Source organism: Diadema setosum, chromosome 17 (assembly GCF_964275005.1).
Source record: "Diadema setosum chromosome 17, eeDiaSeto1, whole genome shotgun sequence".
Classification (NCBI taxonomy): Eukaryota; Metazoa; Echinodermata; class Echinoidea; order Diadematoida; family Diadematidae; genus Diadema; species Diadema setosum.
The window spans coordinates 13,236,188-13,257,890 of record NC_092701.1 but is presented as its reverse complement, the minus strand read 5'-3'; the positions used below and the strand labels follow the sequence as shown (position 1 = coordinate 13,257,890).

Sequence of the window (21,703 nt, the reverse complement as noted above, 5' to 3'; positions counted from 1 at the left end):
TCGCCATTTCTAACCCAATTTCAATTCCGTTTGCTTTAAGTGATGGCACTAGGTGAGGGCTTCAAAACTTCTACACAGAATTTTGACCTTTGGCTTCTTTGACCTCTGACCTTGATTTTTTGACCTGTATTGTACATTTTGCTACCAAATGCTACTCCTTCGCCATTTCTAACCCGATTTTGATTCCGTTTGCTTTATGTGATGGCACTAGGTGAGGGCTTCAAAACTTCATCACAGAATTTTAACCTTTGACTTCTTTGACCTTGATTTTTTACCTATATTGTACATTGGCTACAAAATGCTACTCCTTTGCCATTTCTAACCCGATTTCGATTCCGTTTGCTTTATGTGATGGCACTAGGTGAGGGCTTCAAAACTTCTACACAGAATTTTGACCTTTGACTTCTTTGACCTTTGACCTTGATCTTTTTACCTATATTGTACATTTTGCTACTAAATGCTACTTCCGGCGGGGACATATATTACGCACCGCGTAATTTCTACTTTTCCTTTTTTTTTTTTTTTTTCAGCCCAACAATTTTTTTTATGCCTCCGCAACGAAGTGGCCGGAGGCATTATGTTTTCGGGTCGTCCGTCCGTCCGTCCGTACGTACGTCCGTACGTCCGTCCGTCCCGTTTTGTTTTTGTCAATATCTCAAGGACCGTGTGGTGGTTTTACATCAAACTTTGTATGAGGGTATATCCTTGGGGGATAATACTTTGTGTGGATTTTAGGGTCACAGAGTCAAAGGTCAAAGGTCACAGGTTATTTTGTGAAAAAAAAATTGAAATTTCATGTTTTTCTCCATATCTCGCAAATGGTTCAAGATGTCTTCATGGAACTTATTATATATGCTTGTACCGATGGGCAGTGATTATCTAGGGAAGTTGGGGTCATGGGTCAAAGGTCAGGGGGGTCAAAGGTAAAGGTCAACTCCTCAAAATATCACTACTTTCCTTAAAATGCAATATGCCTGAAGGTTTTTTTTTTTTTTTTTTAGACTTGATGTATGGCATGTATTACCCAATATATATTTTTGGGGAAGTTTCTTGCCAAATGGTCAAAGGTCAAAAGGTCAAAGGTCAAGTGAAACTGCCAAATTGCACTTTTTCCTCCATATCTCGAAAGTAACTCAAGGTATCATCATGAAACTTACATATTATGCATGTTCTACCTAACAGTGATTCTCTGTGGAACTGTGAGGTCAAAGGTCAAAGACCATGTTTAGATAATGCTATTTTCCCATTTGATACTGAAATTATACTTTTTCTCAATACCTTGAAAATTACTCAATGCATAAACTTATAAAAGGGTCAAAAGTCAAGTAAAAATCATCAGTTCCCCAAATACCTGCACTCTGACATTTGAATAATTCATCCAATTGAACCTAGTTCTAGGAAAGTGAACATTCAGCACATTTGTGGCAAACCTGTCATTTTAATATTTTGCCAATTGTGTGAAACTGTCATCACACATTGTCAAGACATTGTACTATAGACCTATTAGGAGAACCATGCATTATGGCGGAGGCATATCAGTCGCCGTAGCGATATATCTAGTTTAATTGATTCGTTAACTCACAAGGGTTGCAGGTGGGGATGAGATGATCAGTTAATGATAATTTGAAAAACAAAAGACAAAAACACATGATGTGGTACACAAATTGTGCGCATTATGGCCTTTTATACAATATGTACTGTATATAGAGTATAGAACAGACACCCTTCACTCCTGTTCCGTCATTGTTCATTACCAATGCAAAGGACATTCAGTATGAGGCCAAGTGAAAAATGAAAGTACCAGCATGCTGTAATTTCTTGTCCTTGCGGATATCCAGTTTTGGTGCCATGTCATTTTTTTTTTTTTTTTTTTTTTTTTTTACCATTGACCATTTTCAAAATGGAATAAAAAACAAACAAACATGTGTGCTCCTCATCTTTGTTGAGTTTCCACAAAAGTCATCCACATCAATTATTTGATATTACTCTTTTGAGGGTGGCTGAAATAGTATTGGAATTTGGCATACCGGGTACCAATTTTGATGTCACGCAGGAATTACGTCAAGTAAAAAATAGGAAATATTTCCTCATCCAGATTTTTATCATCGTATACACATGATGTCTAATGTAAAGGGGTGCAATACTACATGTAGTACACTTGTGCCTTGTGCTAGTTTGCAATTGCCCATGTATAGCAGCTTCAGTTCAGAAAATCCATAAGATATCAAATAGTAAGGACCTCCTGCATTACCTCTCAAAAGATCTGGATGAGAAAAACTACTTGCTTTTTTTTATTTATTTTTTTTTTTTTACTGGCCTACATGTACCTCTTGCATTTTGACCTAACCTATCTACGGACTATGTATGTACATTTTTGTAAGACACAACATGATATTTTTCAGTGTGAAGAACATGCAGTTGTAACCCACAAAATTTAAAGAATGGATGGACAGTTAATGAATAATATATACACATGGAGGACCAGCACTACATCCTGACTTATGGATCCTGCTGAGTATCTTCGTAGAAGTAGTGGATTATCAAACATGGTCTCAAACAGAAACAGTGAAACTTTCAAATTTCTCAAGTAAATAAACATAACTACAGCTGTACAGTAAAGAGATATCCTGCTATAGGATGTATCATACTAGTACATTGTAGCAATGCATATTTGTTACATCAGTTTTATTCTGCTTTTCTGTCTCTTTCTTTGTCAACAGGGAACAGAGTTGTTGCCCAAACAACTGGCACCAACTTACACATTAGTCTTCGGAGTTGGGCATTGGAGGAGACAACTGGTGTGATCACTAGCTGAATGCTGTGAGGAATAAGGAGAAAGGACAATTTTGACACTTGTGGAGAGAGACCAGTGCCGTCTACCATGGGGTTCTATCACCAACTGCTCATTCTGTTGTGGAAGAACTGGACACTGAAAAGGAGGAGTCCAGTAAGTAGAACACGACATCTCTACTTGACTTCTCATGCCTGATTGGTACATTTAAAGTTCAGAGAGAAGAGCCTTCCTTTTCATAGCCTTTGCGTGGCTGAGTTCGGAAGAGAAGTGGTGAAGCGTGCTGTGACATTTTACGCATGAAATGAACTGTTTTCCCTTGTACAAGTTGGTAGAAGTACCTGGTAAAACCAAACCCACACATCCACAGTACTGGCCATTTTACTTTCTGTTTCCTCTGAGCCCTCATTGCTCATTTGTTGTTGACTCCATACACATTGTTGATTCAAAATGTAGGCCTAGGAAGATTGAAGTTATCTTTCTTTAAAAATGGAATGGTTCTGCACAGTCATATTAAGGTGTTAACATGTAAAGAAATTTGGTCTTTACCTCTGCAAATATTTATCAACAGCAAGTTTCGTGTTTAGGAGTAGAGTACTTTCAATGGAAGACACTGTACAAAACAAACAAATAAAAACAAACTACTGTGCATACATCATGGAATATTTCCTCATGTACAAGTGTTTTAGAGACATGGTAGTCACATAGTTTTCTCAGAAAATCAATGTCAGTCATGTATATCTAACTTTGGTTGTCCATCGTTAATTGTTTTTTTTTTTTTTTTTTTTTTTTTTTTTGAGATTTCAAGAGACTTTTACATGATGCTTGTACCGGTAATCATTTCCTCAATGTTGATGACAGCCTTATCTGAAGAAGATGATTTTGAAGCCATATGGTCATGTTTTCAGTATTACCCCCCAATTTTTTTTTTTTTTTTTCATTACCAGATTGTGCTCCTGCTGGAAATCAGCATACCCTTGACGCTGTTTTTCATTCTCGTGTCTCTCCGCCATCACAAGCCATCTGTTCCTGAGCGTCAGAGTAAGTCCACCTATTTGAGGCAGACATAATTTTCAAACCACATTGTTGCAAACAGTGTGATCATGATCTCAGCTTCCCCCCCCCCCCTTCCTCTATGCCTCATACAAAGATGTAGGCCATGTGGAATTTGTATTGTACCAGTATATCACCTGAGTCTGGTTTCCCAACATCACTGAAAAACTAGTGTTATGAATTGTTTTAACCTGTTCCATACTGAATTCTGAAATGCCCATCTAGGCGTAATATGCAGGTCACCAGGTTCCCTTATGGAATAGGTTAATATGTAGGAATATTACCATTGTTGTATACAGGCAACAGCAACTTTCATTCCAAATATGGATGTTGCTGTTGAGCCTGAAATGTAAGTTTATATAGTGGTAGTAGCAGTTGGGCAAGTACATGCCTGTGATGTTGGAGCAAGGACTGTAGGATCATGAATGTATATTAAATGTGTATGATGCTATGCAATGCCCTGTTAGATTTAAAGCATTACACCTTGAAGTAAAACTAGAATTGTCTGCTCTAGCACTACCATCTGTCACAGGTGTAATATGATTGAATTCAGTAAGGCTTGGACATTCTTGTCAAGCATGGAGTACATTGTAATATCATGGCTCCTAGCACAATGCTCTCACCTGCATGAGTATGAAGTGTGCTGATTGTGCAACAGTATCTTGTGCAAGCAGTGATCACTGAACAACTACTGTGAATTCACAGAGGTGGTTTAGATTTAGACCATGGTTTGAATTTAGTCCATGAACTAAAACAAGCGTGAAATAGGCATACCTTGACTTGTGCTTGTCAAGGCGCAATTGTTGTTGGACGTCGGTCGGCATACACAGTCTGTCATGTGTATTTATGCAGAAGAAATTGGCATATACTGTAAAAGTGGAAATTTTTGTAGTGTGGAAATTTTTGCGCATTTTGCGCACCCAGAGGCTAGTGTGAAAAAACAAAAGCAGGACAATATTTTTGCATGCCATAATTATGTTCCATTAGCTAATGAAATAAATCACATATTAAAGAGTCCTAAATTCTGTTGCCAGGCTTCTTGCAAAAAGTTCAGTCTATCTAGTTCGGAGCAGAACTGAAGCATTCATCATTGAATGAGAGGTTTAATAGACTTAGTTACTTTCTTTTTTGATTTGATGTTGACTATCAATTCCTTTTGAAACATGAATTGATTGAGAAGCAGCAATCATACTAGAACCAAGGAGGTTCGAGAAATGGAGTCACAACAGTCTTATTTGCTTTGATGCCATGCTCTAAGCCGCCACTCAAAAATATTTGAAGTATGTGTCAAACTGGATCTGCCGCTCAGATGCAAAGACAATTGACTCGTGTCTCATTGTATAATCACCAGCCACTTTCCAAGGAAGATATGTCTTTGTGATGGTAACTACTTTTCGCTATCCCTACTTACAAACGATGGGCGGTAGACAATGGTAAAGGCACGGGGATGCGCAAATAGAAATTGCTCAAATATTGCTGAAATAGATATCAAAATTACTTGACTGTATGTGTCTGTACGCTAATCTGACATATTAATTTATAAAGAACTATACTTGAAGATGACACCATATTAGTTTCATTTGGCGGAAATAAGGAGGAAAGTGATAAAACCGGCTTTCCATGAGGGTAAAATTTCAAACACTTTCACAAAATACAACTCAGATTTACACTTTTGCACATATTTTTGAATGGAATTGACTTTTGTTTTATATGTTTTATCATTAGGTGAAATTTCATTGCATTTGATATATAAATGAGCAGCATATACCCAATATTATGTTAGCGTTAAAAATGAATCTTCAGATTGCTCAGAAAGATGGCAGCTTCAAGCATCGAACATCAAAGGCACAAATGCACCTGTGGAATTCTTTTGTCCATCTATAGAAAACTGACAGCTGATTGGATAATTATAGTCAGTTGTGACTCCATCTCTCGAACCTCCTTGCTAGAACTTTCAGTCTCAAGAGGTAGTAGAGTGACAAATCAGTATTGATACCAAATAGTTTCTACATAATTGTCCCCTACATGATGTATTGGTATGCCAGCTGAATGTGCTGTGAATGGTGTACACCACAGAACAAGTACTGCAGCCTCAGCCAAGGCTTGACTAAAGACATTTTTCTCCTCACCCTGTATGAATGTACTACATCTGGCTAGCAAGTACAGTACCATTATTTTGCACTTGTGTGACAGTGCTTATTGGATACCTAGCACCCTGGTAACCTTGTATTGCTGTCTATATAGTTTCCATGAGGCAGTTGCATCGTCAATGAGTTGAGTCCATGGCTCTTTTTGAGTCTGTAGCTCTTTGTTTGGATGCATTCTAAACTGCAAAGAATTCAGCACTGTAGGTTCACTGATACACTTTGATTGCAGGGGAAGTTCCTCAAAATATTCATGATGATTGAATTTTATGCAACAGTGTTAAGAGAGCACATCAGTGAAGTTTGAGGAAAATCAGACAATATGTTCAAAATTATGATTTTTTAAAAGTATTAGTGCCATCATCACGGGATGAGAACACTTCAACAGTTTGTGACATACAGTACTTCCGAACAATGATATTTTGATTAAAAAAACAGAGAATTCAACATATTTTCAGTTTTCTAATACAATAAAAGAGCAATTAACTTACCTGATAAATATGTTTGTCAGTAACCAGTCTAAGGAATATGCCCTCTTCATATTTCATGTTTTCTTACAATATATTTTCATTCTACAGTGATGTCACGAACACTTTAAGTCTTCTCATTTAGTGATAGGTTGCACCAAGATTTTTAACTTTCATGAATTTTTGAATTGATTGCAGGATTTTCGTCAAACTTCGCTGATGTGTTTTACCAATTAAAATACATACAATAGTAATTTAGACAGTAGGGCCAATGTAAATACTACAAATGAATAACTTGCACTTTACAGTGGCATTTCAAATACTGCATGCATGTCATTTCTCATTACTGCCGTGGAGACATTTGAAATACTTTTCTCCAAAAATGTGGAAGGATTATCTTCTGTAGACTTTTCTGAAAAATAGTTTTTGCTGTCTTTAAAAAAGAGCATATAGTTGGAAAGACTGTCTTAATTGAAAGGAGAAATTTTAACGGAATGTTGTGTATGCACACTGAGAATTGTGAAAATGAGAAAGCCTCTCTTCTGATCAATAAGACCCCGTTTACAGTGCAGGGCCGGGCCGAGCCGCGGCCGAGCCGTGGCCGAGCCCGGCCTCAATTGCAGTACTCGGCCCCGCAATTTTGTCAATTTGCAGTGCCGGGCTCAGCCCGGGCTTTTAATTCAAACCTTTCAATATTTTGTCGTAGTGGTGCTCTGCTTGTAAACAAATGACTATATTGGGAGCACGCCGGTCGAAATTTGGTACCACATTTGGCCCAGTTTGCGTTTACAGTGAAATGAAGGCCGGGCTCGGCCGCGGCCGAGCCCGGCCTTTTAACTCACTGTAAACAGGGTCTGAGATAGAGATTTTTACATGAAAAATTGAATGTACATCATGTGGTACAGGAGTGGGAAAGTGCAGTTAATTATGAGCCTACCACGGGAGTAAGTGTAAAGAAGCACAGTAAATGTCAACAGTGCATTATCCAAAACTAGTTGACAAAATTTGCAAGCTCAACATGGCCTGTGTGCAATGGCATGCTTTCAGTGGGATGTCACATGGCAAGTGATCAACCAATGTTAAAGCTAGAATCTTTGTACAATATGTAAAGCTGTAGGTGTTGTATTTATGAACAGAATGATAAAATTACATGTATGATCAAATGCTTGCTACATGTAATTCAAATTTACTCCAGAAAGTGCTTCTCTCACTCTGGTTAGAGCTGAATAGAGTGCATTGTATTATGTACATTCATATTGTATTTCGCCAGTACAGGTACTACCTACTACATTGCAGTACAGTATGTACAAAGTTGCACGTAAACAGGGTTTACACAGTATAATAATTATTGCAATCTTTTAATATTCCATTGATGAAGGGGGCATGGATCTCTTCTCTTTCTCTTTTCTTCAAAGTGACATGAAATGTATCTCTTCTGCCATTTATTTCAAAACAGTAAAAAAATATGATTTGTTTCCTTTCCTTTGTTGACCATTCTCAGGTTGAAAACTACAATGTTTATTTTACTTGTTACCATTCATGTTCTATATTTTCTGTCATTTTAATATACATGTATGCTAGTGATTGCCTGCCACCTTTGCAATGTGCTCTGGATTTACAACATTCTGTCAGTTTTACTTTCTTCTTCTAACCTCACAGACTGGGGCAGCCTGTTGAGTTTGTCAGGCATTTCAACCAATAGATTAAACTTTGCAATACAAAAACCACCTGTGTTGTTGATGATGCCAATGCTTGATGTCAAATGGGAGCAATGATTAATTGATTGATAAGCTGAGGTTTTGCTCATTGCCCTGTTGTACATGAGAAAAACTTGGGAATAGAAGAAATTTATGGTAATCTCAGACACTTTTTTGTGCCATTGAGAGCACTCCAGTTTGTACAAATTGTTTTATCTTTTCTTATTTTTCCAGGATATTACATGGCCCAACCCCTGCCTTCCTCAGGAGTGATACCAGTAATGCAAGTGTTCTGTCCAACAGCAGTCCGGGATCCATTTGGTCTACCTGACCACCCAAATTCGGAGTGAGTATTTACATTACCTTCTACCAGTAGTTCTTGCTCTTACATGTCTGTGATTTTCCTAACAGATACCTAGACATGTGTAGAAATTGCTATCTACAGTGTACTGCTGTATCTCTGTTTTACAAGTACAACTTTTTGTAGTTTCAGTGTCATCATTATTGTAACATCAGTAACCCCCCTCCCCCCCCCCCAAAAAAAAAAAAAGAGGTCTACACATTGTAGCTTGTTGATGCCCATTTGTCGGTATGTATAAGTTTTGAGTGTGTTGTGTGATCATAGGTTTCTGTTTTTTTACTCAAATACCTTGTTATTAGCTAATTATCAGAGTTTTAGGAATTTGATTTGTCTTTGAAATGCTACAATGCAAGTTGGATAGGAACTGAAAATTACTTTCAAATAGGTATGTTGTATTTCATGTGGGTTAACTTTTATTTGAATATTGTCTTTTCACTAAATTTGCTTTTAAACAAGGTCTGACATGCTTGGAAATGATTGATGATAGTGTAAATTATAAAAAGGAGAGGTCATAAATTAAGTAAAAATGAAAATTAGCTGGCAACCACAGAATCTCTACCATGTACCCTGTATCATACATGTATGTACATGTACATTGTGTTTGTCTCATGCATTCTCTATTAGGGCTTGAACACAATGTCTTGTTAGGTTATGAAAACCTTGGTCCCTTGGAGAAACAATTTGATAGCCTGATTGCTATGGGTTTTTATTTTTTCCTCTCATAACCATTATCTAGCACACACTATCAAATTATGACTAGTGAAGGACATGTTGAAGCATGCAGGTGCATGTTTGATACTTGGGGCATGATTTTGTAGCACTCACTGTGTTTTTCTGCTTAGATATGAATGATGAAGAGTATCTAAAGTGTGATAAAGTAGTGTGATTGTCCGTTTTTTATGCACCATGATACTGTAGGTGACTTACAATGTGATGTACAGTACTGTACAATGAATTTGTACATTGTACTTGTACATGTACAGTTTTATGTCTAATGATACTGTAAAGTTACATTGGTGGGCCATGGCAAACATAGGTCACAGTCCAGTCTACAATACACTGTAGGAGGTGATGATTTGCTACATGTACATCGAACGTAAGCTATGTGTATACAGCTTGGGCTTGTGTGTATAAGAGTGTGTGTGTGTGCATCACTGTGAATTTTTCTGTGACATTTATGAATTTAAGATAACTGTGATGACTTAAATCTGCATATTCAGTTCAATTAAGCTTGAATGTCTACATGTATGTGCTCATATACCCTTGGTATGAAGTAACGTGTATGTTATGTCATTCAATCATAAAGGCTTATAGTGTTATACATAAAGATACATGATATACAACATTGTGCTTCATGCTAGCATTGTACTGTGTTCTCCCATTATTATGTACACTAGAACATGATTATGACAATTTTTTTTTTTTTTTTTTTTTTTAAAGACAAGTGAAAATTCAGGTTCCAAAATTGTCATCTTTAGCTTTATAAACTTTTATATTGTTTGGGTATAAGAAATTTTCAGTGTAATGAAAGGAATCTGCTGGTTTGAGGACTTCATTATTGATGGGAGTTGCCTGTAGCTTAGAATGTCCTCCTTGATTTCCCCCCCCCCCTTGAACTTTAATATTTTTCACAGTGATGTACTTCTGTAATGATTGATACATGTGTGCATGTACTGCAAACCAAAGATGATTAACACAAATGAAGACCATATTTATAGTAGAGTATACAACTGAACATTTTTGGAGATATTCATCTGGAGGATTCATGGAGCATTGCTAATGTCAGTAAGTACTGTATTACTACTGTAGGTGTTTACAAATGTATGTAGTTTGTCATTTCGTACATGCATCCAACCAGACCAATGAAGTTTATTATTATGACAGAAAATATTTTGATCTTTGCAGCTAGTGAAGACTTCTGTGTTTATAAATGAACTGACAATCACTGGTAGGATATCGTTTAATGAATGACTTTCATGCTGACATATCGTATTATGACAAGGAACATTATTTGTCTGATATTCATGCACCCAGTGTTAATACAAGAATGTGTACTTGTACATCCATTTCATATTCACAAGCTAAACCTATCATTGGTGATAATAAAGTAGTTAGCAATGGTAGGGGAAATAGTTCATCTATCCAAAAGCTCGTTCACACATTGCGTATCACTGATTGGCCGTTTACTACAATTGTAGTTCTTAAAGGGACACACATGGTCCAGGATTTAAAGGTCCTGCTTACTTTTGGGAACAATGATTTAAAAAAAAATGTTCAAGATAATCACTTTTGATGCAACATATGTGTAGGTCAGTGGTATCACAAAATATCCTACCATATAAGATTTTTGCAATAAAGCCTGAAATATAAGGAGATATCACTTTTTTTTCTCAATAAACTGTAACTGTAGACGGTTTAGTCTAGAAATATTTTTATCATAACCATTGTTCACATTTTGTATCGACAATACTTAACATTGATTATATTGATTCATATGTTTACATTGGTTGTTTCTATCCCTAAATCATATTTTAGAAGTATTTTGAAGCATGAATGCTGGGTTTTTGTTTCATATGCAAATGGTAAATTCTGCCTTTAAAATTCCACTGCTGGATGGCATGGTGATTGCCACCTTCTTCATTATAAAGATCACTGATTTCCTGCTTAAACTGTCAATCATAGGAAATCACGGTCGAATATTGCACGAGCTCTCTTTTGAACATGGATGTTCAGTAGTCATTCATGATTTGCTGTCATTAGTTTTTAAAACTTGTATGTTATACAGTGCATGTTGAACTGACCAGAGCAATCATTTTGATCTTTCTAAGATTGAGCAATCCAATCTTAACCTATAAACTGTAGTAATCCATTGACTACTTCGTACTGTACCAGTTTAATTTATTTACATGTGTGCAAGTTTTTGTGGCTAGCTTGCAAACAAGCATTGGTCTGTGAAGGATACATTTATGGTAGGCAGAACCAGCCAAGAACAGCATGAATCAAGAGGTGAACTGAGATTAACATTATTTCAACCATTTTTGTTTGTAATCACTCCACAAACAAACCCGTTTTGTTTGGACACGTGGAACATGGCAGATATGAAAGTTTGGGTTCGTGCAGCAGCTACGTGTACAACATGTACACTGTACATGCCCTCCTAAATTCTGGGTCCATTTCCCTTTAATCACCTTCTACTGCTACAATGTTTTATCATATCATGTTCATGTATTGGCCTGAGGTGATTAAGATGGCAGGATTGAATTCTGAAGTCTGAAGGCTTTGCTTTCTCCAAATGCTTAAACACAGTGCTCACCCTTTTCCCTCCCAGGCTCTCCCTTCATGCATGCGCACCCTTTGATATGCCTGAATACCAAATTAATTTGACATGCTAATGCATTGATGGAATGTAATTTGATAATGATAGTTGAGGAAGGGTTCTTTGTGAATTGATCCATCTATTGTAAGTAACATGTTAGCACAGAGCTACTACATTGATTCCCCTACACTGAGTGCTTCTCCTGGGCCTATCTCACCACGTATTGATTATTGGGTAAAATGAATCACTTCCAGAGGAAGCACACAATTTCAGTCTTTGTTTACACCTTTTGTCCTGCTTCCTAGAATGGAAGACAAGCCTGTGCCATTCTCACACATTTTAGACAACAGAGAATGCAAGAACTCTTTCTGTTATCTGATACTTGTAGATCGCTGTTACAAAGCGTATGTCACATTAAGTGTGTTTATTTCTTTTTCACTCCAGAACAAATGGTTACCTGTCATTTCTTTATGAGGACACACTGAATATTTTTTGACAGTATAATAAGAATAAGAATTTCATATCAAGAGTGCATTATGCACTTTGGTGTGTACATTTTGTATGATGTTATAACACAAATGTAGTTGTGAGTCATCCATAGCACATTCCAAGTGGATCTAGAAATAGTGGCTAATGATTTTATCTTAGTTTGTAGGGTGTTGCAAACAATGTTGGAGGTACAATGTATATGACAGCTGCAATTTTACCTTTCTCTTTTTTTTTTGTAGTGTAAAAGCAGATGAAAAAAAAAAAAGAAAGATCACATATGAGTGCACAAGGGTGCCTTTATTTGCAGCTCAGCTCGAATCAGGGGAAGAGAAGTTAACCACGAGCTGAACAAAGAGATCTCACAGCACTAGAAGAATTTAAAGACATACAGTATGATGTATCGGTCTACATGATACTTAAATACTGTACATACTATACATCTTCAAGAGCATGACTGTGGAGGATATTTTGTTTTTAACAATGTATTGAAGGAAAACTTTATGATCAAAATGATGTCTAGGGAGCATTAAAGTGAATGCAAGATTGGAGAAATGTTGTGTGTGTCTCTGATTTTCTTGAAGCAGTATTTTGAATTCTTTGTAATGGAAGTAAATGTGATTAATTCAGGAATACCAGAAAAAATCAAGATGGGGGATATGAAGGTATGGGGTAGTTTCGAAGTCTGAGTCCTGATTTACTAAATTTTGTGAATCCCAAAATACACCTACAATTTTGTATAAGATGTAGGCTGCCTCACAGACAGTTTTGATATGATGTTGAAATTTGCAGCTTTGTCATCACTTATCACTCCAAGATCCTGTAGAATTATGTATTCTATGTACATATTGTAGTGTAAAGTATTGCTGGATTTCAGCGAACCATCTCCAGTAACCAGTTCCGGGAAAGAAATTATGTTTCAGAATGTAAAAATTTTGAAAAAGATGTGAATCATTTTTGCCCCATGGAAATGACATTAAGTGAGTGAGCACATTACATTTCAAGCACATGAAAAATCTGGATTCACTTTGTCACAAGGGACAGGATGTACATGTAGGCCTTAAAACATGTTCAGTGATGGGCCCACTCTGTGTAATTTGCCCCAGGTGACTGGCAATAGTCAGCACGCTGAACTGCCCTATGAATGAATTTAAATCAGTGTGTGTGTGTGTGTGTGTGTGTTTTATTATTGCAGTGTGGATGGTTGACATCAAAACCTGAGTTTGATTGTTCTAGTACAGACACAGGTGAAAATTGAGTGGAAGCTGCGTGAACATTTGTTGAGATGTGATCATAATCATTGTTATCCTACTCTGTAGTTACTTAGATTTCTTGTACTTTTCCAACTAGAGAAAAAAAAAATGTCAGGTGTTTCAAAGAAAAGTTCTCCATTCTTCATACAGGCATTAGATCTGATGATGATGCTTTTACTTGTAATACAATCTCATAAAGTATACCCTCCTTTCCAATTGCACTAGTGGGCGTATTTATGATCATGTCAGCTCAATGATGTCACATTAGCGTGTAGAGTTTGTATACATGTACTATGTATACAATGCCCTTCCATTACCTGCAACCTCTTGATCTCTGTGTCCCTGCAGGGCATCAATGTTTTTAGAGCAGCTAAATCGGCTGTTGAAGAGGAATACCTTGTTCACCCAGCGCTTCTCCCATGAGGACCTGTCTCTCCTACCCGATGTCTTTCAAGACATCCTCGCTGACCCAAACTCTGTGGAATACAAGTTCGCCTCTGCCCCAGGTGAAGACATAGTGTCCCCTGAATTTAAAATTATGATTGAAAGATGTTGAGGTGACATTTGTAATGTGGAGAGGATCAGCAGGGTTTTAGCTCAAATAATGGACATACTTGAGTCTGAAAAATGTTACCCAAAATCTCATCAATGAAAAAGTAATGTTGCCAGAAATGAGAATGTTCTTGAATTTTTAGTGAAGACAGAGAATGCTTAGTCTCCCTGATTTTGCAGAACACTTCATAGTGGGGCAGATATGTGAAAAAGATGCTCACATCCGGCGGAAAGTATGAAATTTTGCATATATAGGGGTATTTTGGGGCGCTGATTTCAAAAATTGCCGGATCCAAGAGATCTGACCACGGGGTCGGCTGCCATTTTGAATCCCAATATGGCCGCCGTCAATGATCCCTATCATTAGTTCTGAATGGCATTTAAGCCATTGGACTTTGATACATAAAAGCATGGTGATATGATGACTTCAATAACAGATTTATTTTGTATGTCTGACAAGCTGCACGGCAGCCAATTTGAATTTTTATACAAAGTTGTCATGTTGGAGTGTTGAAAATCTCTATCTCGGGTTTGTAAATTAGGCTACCTGATTTAGCGCGCGTTTGTAACTGATTGAGTGCGCGCTGCTGTATTTACATTGTGACGTCAGTGAAAGGTGCATTATGCTTCCTTTTTGCTGCAGTTTTTGACATGCCCGTGAATGTTAGTCGTGGTGTTTGTCTTCGTAGCCACATTGGAATTCAAAATAGCAGGCATTGCGTTTGTCAGACACGTCAACAGTAGTTAATATTTTAACTCAGTATGTTAAAATACTCGTTTACACCTAATTTCAGCGTCACTCACCACTTAGAAATCGAGGTAGGGATTTTGAATATTTCGTCGAGGCGGCCATAGTGGAATTCAAAATGGCGGCCATTCGATGTTTGTCAGACACTTCAAATCAATCTGTCATCAAATTTAATATGTTAAAACGCTCATGTGTGCCAAATTTTGGTGCCACAGGTCATTCAGAACTGAAGGTAGGGATCTTTAAATTTGTTTTGTGATGGCGGCCATATTGGAATTCAAAATGGCGGCCGACCCCGTGGTCAGATCTCTTGGATCCGGCAATATTTGAAATCAGCGCCCCAAAATACCCCTATATGCAAAATTTCATACTTTCCGCCGGATGTGAGCATCTCGGCCAAATTTTGTTACATATCTGCCCTGCTACAAGGGATGGTATACAGTGTACACGTAGTTCTGGTTGAGATGTGAGATGTGAGACAACAATCAGAAACCACTTACAGTATTGTATGAAATAGTAAAGTGGTCCTTAGAAAAGGTCGGTCCCACCTTTTATTTCAAAAGGACTGCTTTGTTTTGCTTTGTTTTTTGGATACCTTAGCCATTTCTAAACCAATTGTCATCAAATAAACTTTTGATTCCTTTTGAAATTGCATGCACGTAAATACTTCATATATGAGTGGGTTTAAATTACAAATGTATCTCACAAAAATGGGAATCCCCATCTCAGTCAAAACCAAGTAACAAATTTCACAAAACAATGATTTCAATCACAACTACATACTGTATTTAATGTAAATGAGGTGTAGTCTCTTATTGCCTCATGCACAAATCTCTTCAAAATGAGAAAATTATCGATTAAATGTGTAGAAGGAAATGTACAGCTGTATCTTTAATACATCAAATTATTCCATCATTGTAATGATTTTACAGTAAAATTCTGAAGATCGAGTAGGGGCGTAGCTGCTAAATCTTTTTACTAATACATTTGTCCTAAACTAAATGCTACATGTAAAACCAATGGGGTTTTTGTGAGTCAATACCTTGATTCTTGATGTTGATTACCAGCAACTGTACATTTGTAGCTCCTGCTATTACACTAAACCCTGCTTCTCATGAGCACATAGCAGCATTTACAGTGTGATGCAGTTTCAATAGAATTACTTCATTGGATTAAATGTAATTGTAGTGAATTCAGCAGTATGTTGTCAAAGACAGATGATAAGCACTCATAATACGATAGACCACTCTAATCTACGGCCACCTATCTTTTCCTATCAATTTGAAAAATGAGAGATGTTATCATTTAATCTTATCATCATAACATTGCTCTGTCTGTTTGTATCGTCTGTATGTTTGTACATTTGTCCTCCATTCTTCCCTACAGATTTCCCTTTGTCTGCTGTGCTCAATGATGATGACGGATTCGAGCGGTTCCTGGTGCAGAACCTCAGCCTCAGTCGGGGCGATGCACACCACATCGTTCATCACAACATCAGCACCAGACAGGTATTGGGTCATGACTCATTCAGCCGAAGCACTTATAATCATGTTTGGTTTATAGAGTTTCTATTGCCACCCAACTCCCCCTCATTAGCATTAATGGGAAAAATCTCCTCACGTGTGACTGTGCATTCTGTGTATTCTGACAATAATCGAACCATAGTATGCCCATGCAGCATTGTTGTACTTTGCACATGAATAAACAATCCTTTGAAGTGATGTGTGCGTAATATTGAATGAGCTGCAGTTTGTCTAGGGCTTTTTCTAAAAATACCCAGGAAATATGGATGTTGTACTCACCTTCCCTGTTGTACAGAAGACGATGTGATAATTAATTAATGAGCTGATCTCCAAAATTTGCTGTTATCATATCAAATTTCATTTTGAGCAACATTTTTTTTTTTTTTTTGTGGTGTGGAAATAAATTTTGAAGCCATCTCCAAGCTTGAGGCACTGTGAAATGGTGTTTTCAGCACAAAGAAATATGAGTTGCTTGGTCTCACATGGTACATGTACATACTACATACATCATTGATATAGTGTGAATTTGAAGCTATGAAAAAAAAAAATCATGCTCAAACAGTTGAACGTAGTGACTTTTTTTGAATACATACCATGATGAAGATTGCTTACAAATATAAATATATATATATTTTTTCAATTTGTGTATGCTTGATTGATTTTTTCCCCTTCACTCTGACATCATTACATCAGTGTCAGTAAAGAAGGATTTTCTAAACATAATCTGCTATTGCATTGTTACATATATATATATATATATATATAATATATTATTATTATTTTTTTAATTATCATTTTTTCTCATTTTGAAAGATGTAGATAATTCATTTATGACTGAGACATGCCTTGAACTACAGGTGTGTAGTACTACTTGTAACTCCTGAAGAACAGAGATTTTGGCTGGATCTATCCCTTTAAATCCCATAGGCTGGTTCCTTAATGTACCGGTATGTTTAGTGAGGGAAAGGGGTTAGTGCTTTTAATGTGAAATCTTTGTAACCTTCTTCCACATAACAATTTTTCTCTTTGAATCCATGTGTGAATGAATACAAACAACGATGACCACAGGTCAAAACACTTGAAGGAGGCAGACAAGCAAAATGAAAATATCAAATCAAACAGCCTTTTGAAAATGACAACAAACTTAAAGGGAAGGTAAACCCAAAAAGCAATGTGGATTGAGTAAAAGCAGCAACATTAGTAGAACACATCAGTGAAAGTTCGAGGAAAATTGGACAATCGATGCAAAAGTTATGAATTTTTAAAGTTTTGGTGTTGAAACCGCTGGATGAGGAGACTACTAGAGGATATGACGTATGAGTGGACAACAATACAAAGAAAATATAAAGGAAATTCAACAAAAATTCACTTTTCTAGAATTATGAAAGAGCAATGGACCAACCTCTTTCAGAAAGCAGGGGGAATAATTGCTACCCCTAACATATGTCAATATCAAGTTGATGGAATTTGTAATTTTCATGAAAAATGGATTTTTGTAGAATTTTCTTTATATTTTCTTGGTATTGTTGTCCACTCATACGTCATAACCTCTAGTAGTCTCCTCGTCCAGCGGTTCCAACACCAAAACTTTAAAAATTCATAACTTTTGCATCGATTGTCCGATTTTTCTCAAACTTTCACTGATGTGTTCTACTAATGTTGCTGCTTTCACTCAATTCACATTGTTCTTGGGGTTTATCTTCCCTTTAACTAGTGTGAAGGAGATTCATTGTATATCATACCTTCATTCTTGCTCCTCTCCATTTGCTGCATGCATGATAGTCAGCATCTTAAGAAGAATTACCTTAAGTTTGCTATGATGTCATTTTCCATCAAATAATTATTGATGGAATACTGTACACCGGAGTGTACCAATGCTAGTGTTTTTGTTTTGTTTTCTAGATTTTCTAATGAACCTGATATGCACCTTCCTACTCTGTCTGTCTCTTTTTTTTTTCTTGCAGTGATCACACCTCACTATTGATCATGATTATGTGTATGTTACAACGTATTTCTCTCATATAGTGTGAAAGTGGAAATTTTCGTACACATTTTGTGCAACATGAAACGAATACAAAAAGAAAGGTACCCATATTTTTTTTTGCTTTTAATAAATGCTTGTGTGTATTTTATATCTTTGATCTCAGTGTACATATTGTGGGGGTAAACTGTTACGTTATTTGTAGTTTTCTTCATGTGTGCTAGTCCTGTAGTGTGAGTGAATTTCCTGTTGTAATGCAGACCAGTTTACAGTAATATGTTCTGCAAACTCATTTTCGCTGCCACGGCAGTGGTGAGTTTTGTGAAGAGCTTGCCCAATAGTTGTGACCATTTGTGAAATTAAAATCATGAAAAATTAATCTTACCCAGCAGAGCGCAAGAAATTTCTTGCGCAAAAATTTCTGCTGTATAGTGACTTTGTGTGATATTTTTGTCGTGCCCGAAATGTGAGAATGCTACTGTAAAACGAGAAATTTTCGCGTGCATTTTAATTTCGCGAATTTCGCGAGTGCCAAAATTCGCGAAATTAAAATGCACGCGAAAGCTTTTGTCTACACTACATGCATTGAATGCCAGTAGCAATTCGTGAAAATTTCATGCCACGAAAAAGGCTTTCGGCTCCAATTCGCGAAAATTTCATGCCGCGAATATTTCATGTTTTACAGTATTTCCTGTATGTGCTTTTCAGGAGCAGAACTGAAATATGTACATAACATATATGTACATGTATTATCATTTGAGGAGGTATTGTGAGGACTTCTTTTATTCACCAGGATATTTTTTTTTTCTTTCTTTGGTCTTGTCTCTTGCCTCTGTGCCTACATCTTTTGTAATATATTGTTTTTGGGGTAACAAGACATATCTCAAATTTTGTTGAAATTATTTTTTGGATTAATTGTCAGACAATCAATTCAGTAATGTCCTGTCCAAATCCTATCTGCCTTATGTAAAAAAAAAAAAAAAAAAAAAAAAACACAGCATGTCAAAGGAAAGACAATCCCTTTAGCTGCAGTGCTTTGGCTGCCATGTTTTTTCACTGTGGACTGTACGACTGTACATGTGACATTTGGAGATAGGAGGTTTTGTCATCCCAAGAACAATATGTGACATAGGCCTAATGATTACTAATGATAATGTGTGCTTATTTCCAGCTGTTCAAATCCTTGTATGGAACTGAGCCCCGTAATAGCAGTAATCCTTACAGAGTGGACAACGCCACAGATTTCAGCGATTTCCTCGACCGCCGTTTCGGCCACGTGAAGAAAGGAGCCCTGTACAGGACAGTGAGCGCTGGGGACCTGTACAGCATGGATGGCTTGGTGGATGTATTCAGCCAGAGTCCAGGAGTGTCCGACACGACGGGCAACAATGTGTCCGCATCTCAGCAGCTTGCCCAATACTTTGAGGTAAAGCCCAAACCAACTCGTCTTTGTAATCTTCATAGTGTGGAATATTGCACATAGTGTATATTACGTACATCTTGACAAATACATGTACATGTATACCGTAGTGTAAGGAGCACAATGAAATCGTCAATGCAAGGATGTCACAAAATGTGGAGTGTGTCCTGTTTAATAGTAAAAGCTAGGCTTTACTATGACATTTAACTTTCCAAGGAGCCAAAGAAACATACTCGCCAATCACAGAGCTCCCTACTGAGCCTTGGAAACCAATTATGAAAGATCAAAGTGAATAGTCAAGTATTTTGTTAAAGGTATTGTTTACCATTTGGAGCAGTGATTTAAAAAGTTCAAGTGATCACATTTGATGCACATGTGTAGGTCAGTTGTATCACAAAACTTCCTACCATATAAAAATTCTACGATAAAGCCTACAAATAAGGAGATGTCACTGTTTTTCTCACCAAACCATAACTGTAGACAGTTCAGTCCAGAAACAATTTTATCATAACTATTGTTCACATTTTTTTTATATTTTACAATACTTAACATTGATCATACTGAGTAACTTTTTTACAGTGGTTGTTTCTATCCCTAACTCACATTTCAGAACTGTTTTGAAGCAGTAAAGCTGGGTTTTTGTTTCATCTGCAAATGGTAAACAATGCCTTTAAAAGATAAAAATCACAAACAATGGGGTCAAGGTCACTGTACTTTGCCTTCATTTTTAACAAAATTTTGCACTTACAATGTAATTGCCACATACAAATGGGATGGTGGTGACTCCCTTGTCTTTGTGGATGGCAGTCACTTTGCTCTAGCTTTTATCTGATGAACAATAATAAAGACCTTATTATTGTCAAAAAGAATACCACATGCTGAAAGTCAATATCTGTTATGTGCACAAAACTGTGCCAGATAAAATCATTACTGCCGGGAAGTGGAGGGGGGGGGGGGGAATGGAATTTTGGAATAAAATGGTGCTCTACACCGACATTCCTCAAGTTCCAAACAGACTGTAAACAGGATGTGCTGCTAGTTCATGAACTCTTTTTGTCTGGGAAGAGCATGAATTGTCAAGAAACTTGTCTGAAGGAAATAATCCTTGGCATTATCATAATTGTGATGATTTGAAATGCTACATAAAACACAAATCAGCAGATGAGTGATTGATATTTGTGAGATATTCAGTTGACCTTCCAAAAGAACTTTTTATCTGTTGTTGGAGAAACAAATCTACAAGTCCAAAGTGAAGTGCGAAGAGGTTGTAAGGCCAAGTAAAATTTTGCCATGTGAAGCTGGCATCACATGTTTATATACAGAAATGTCTGTTTTCATATATGCGCCAAGCATACTGTGCATGTGTTGTACAATGCTATCACAGGAAGTTGCATCATGCTGTAGTAACATTACTCTTTGCACTATCATGCTTTCTAAAATTGTATGCCACTGCTCGAAATTTCAGTGGCATAACCTCAGAAATTTGTAGTAAGTCTGAGTACCACTTAATAGTGGATTTTACAATCAGTATTTTGTATTTTGTAATTTCCTGCTCACAAATGGCATAGACATTGATCTGTTTGAGTTAGAAGTCCTGCATAGCAATTGTAAAAAACAAGCACATGATATTATGTTGCAAGCACATGATTCTTCCCACCATTGCTGCAATAGTGCTTTTCAGTGTGACAGATTTAGGGCTATCTGAATAATGGAGAAAATGGATGTCATAGGAATGACATTTTTGAACATCTGAAATATCAAAAATGTCATACTATACACACTATAGATTCATGAAATAGATATAATAGATTGTATAATATTCGCTGGGGTGACAAGACCTTGTATCTCAAATTTCGGTGAAAATGACTTTTTTTTTTTTGGATTAATGGTGAGATAATAAGTTAAGTGATG

General features: G+C 36.8%; 1 protein-coding gene across 1 annotated transcript in view; it reads left to right on the top strand.

Moving 5' to 3' along the window:
• Window positions 1-2,726: 2,726 nt before the first annotated feature.
• The window catches only part of LOC140241189 (ATP-binding cassette sub-family A member 2-like), a 69,895-nt gene continuing 50,918 nt past the window's right edge, over window positions 2,727-21,703 (top strand). The window contains exons 1-6 of the mRNA XM_072320949.1: window positions 2,727-2,947; window positions 3,739-3,832; window positions 8,387-8,498; window positions 13,917-14,074; window positions 16,255-16,376; window positions 19,544-19,798. Coding sequence (XP_072177050.1) covers window positions 2,882-2,947; window positions 3,739-3,832; window positions 8,387-8,498; window positions 13,917-14,074; window positions 16,255-16,376; window positions 19,544-19,798 — 807 coding nt within the window. The 5' untranslated portion in view covers window positions 2,727-2,881. The remainder of the gene's footprint in view (window positions 2,948-3,738; window positions 3,833-8,386; window positions 8,499-13,916; window positions 14,075-16,254; window positions 16,377-19,543; window positions 19,799-21,703) is intronic.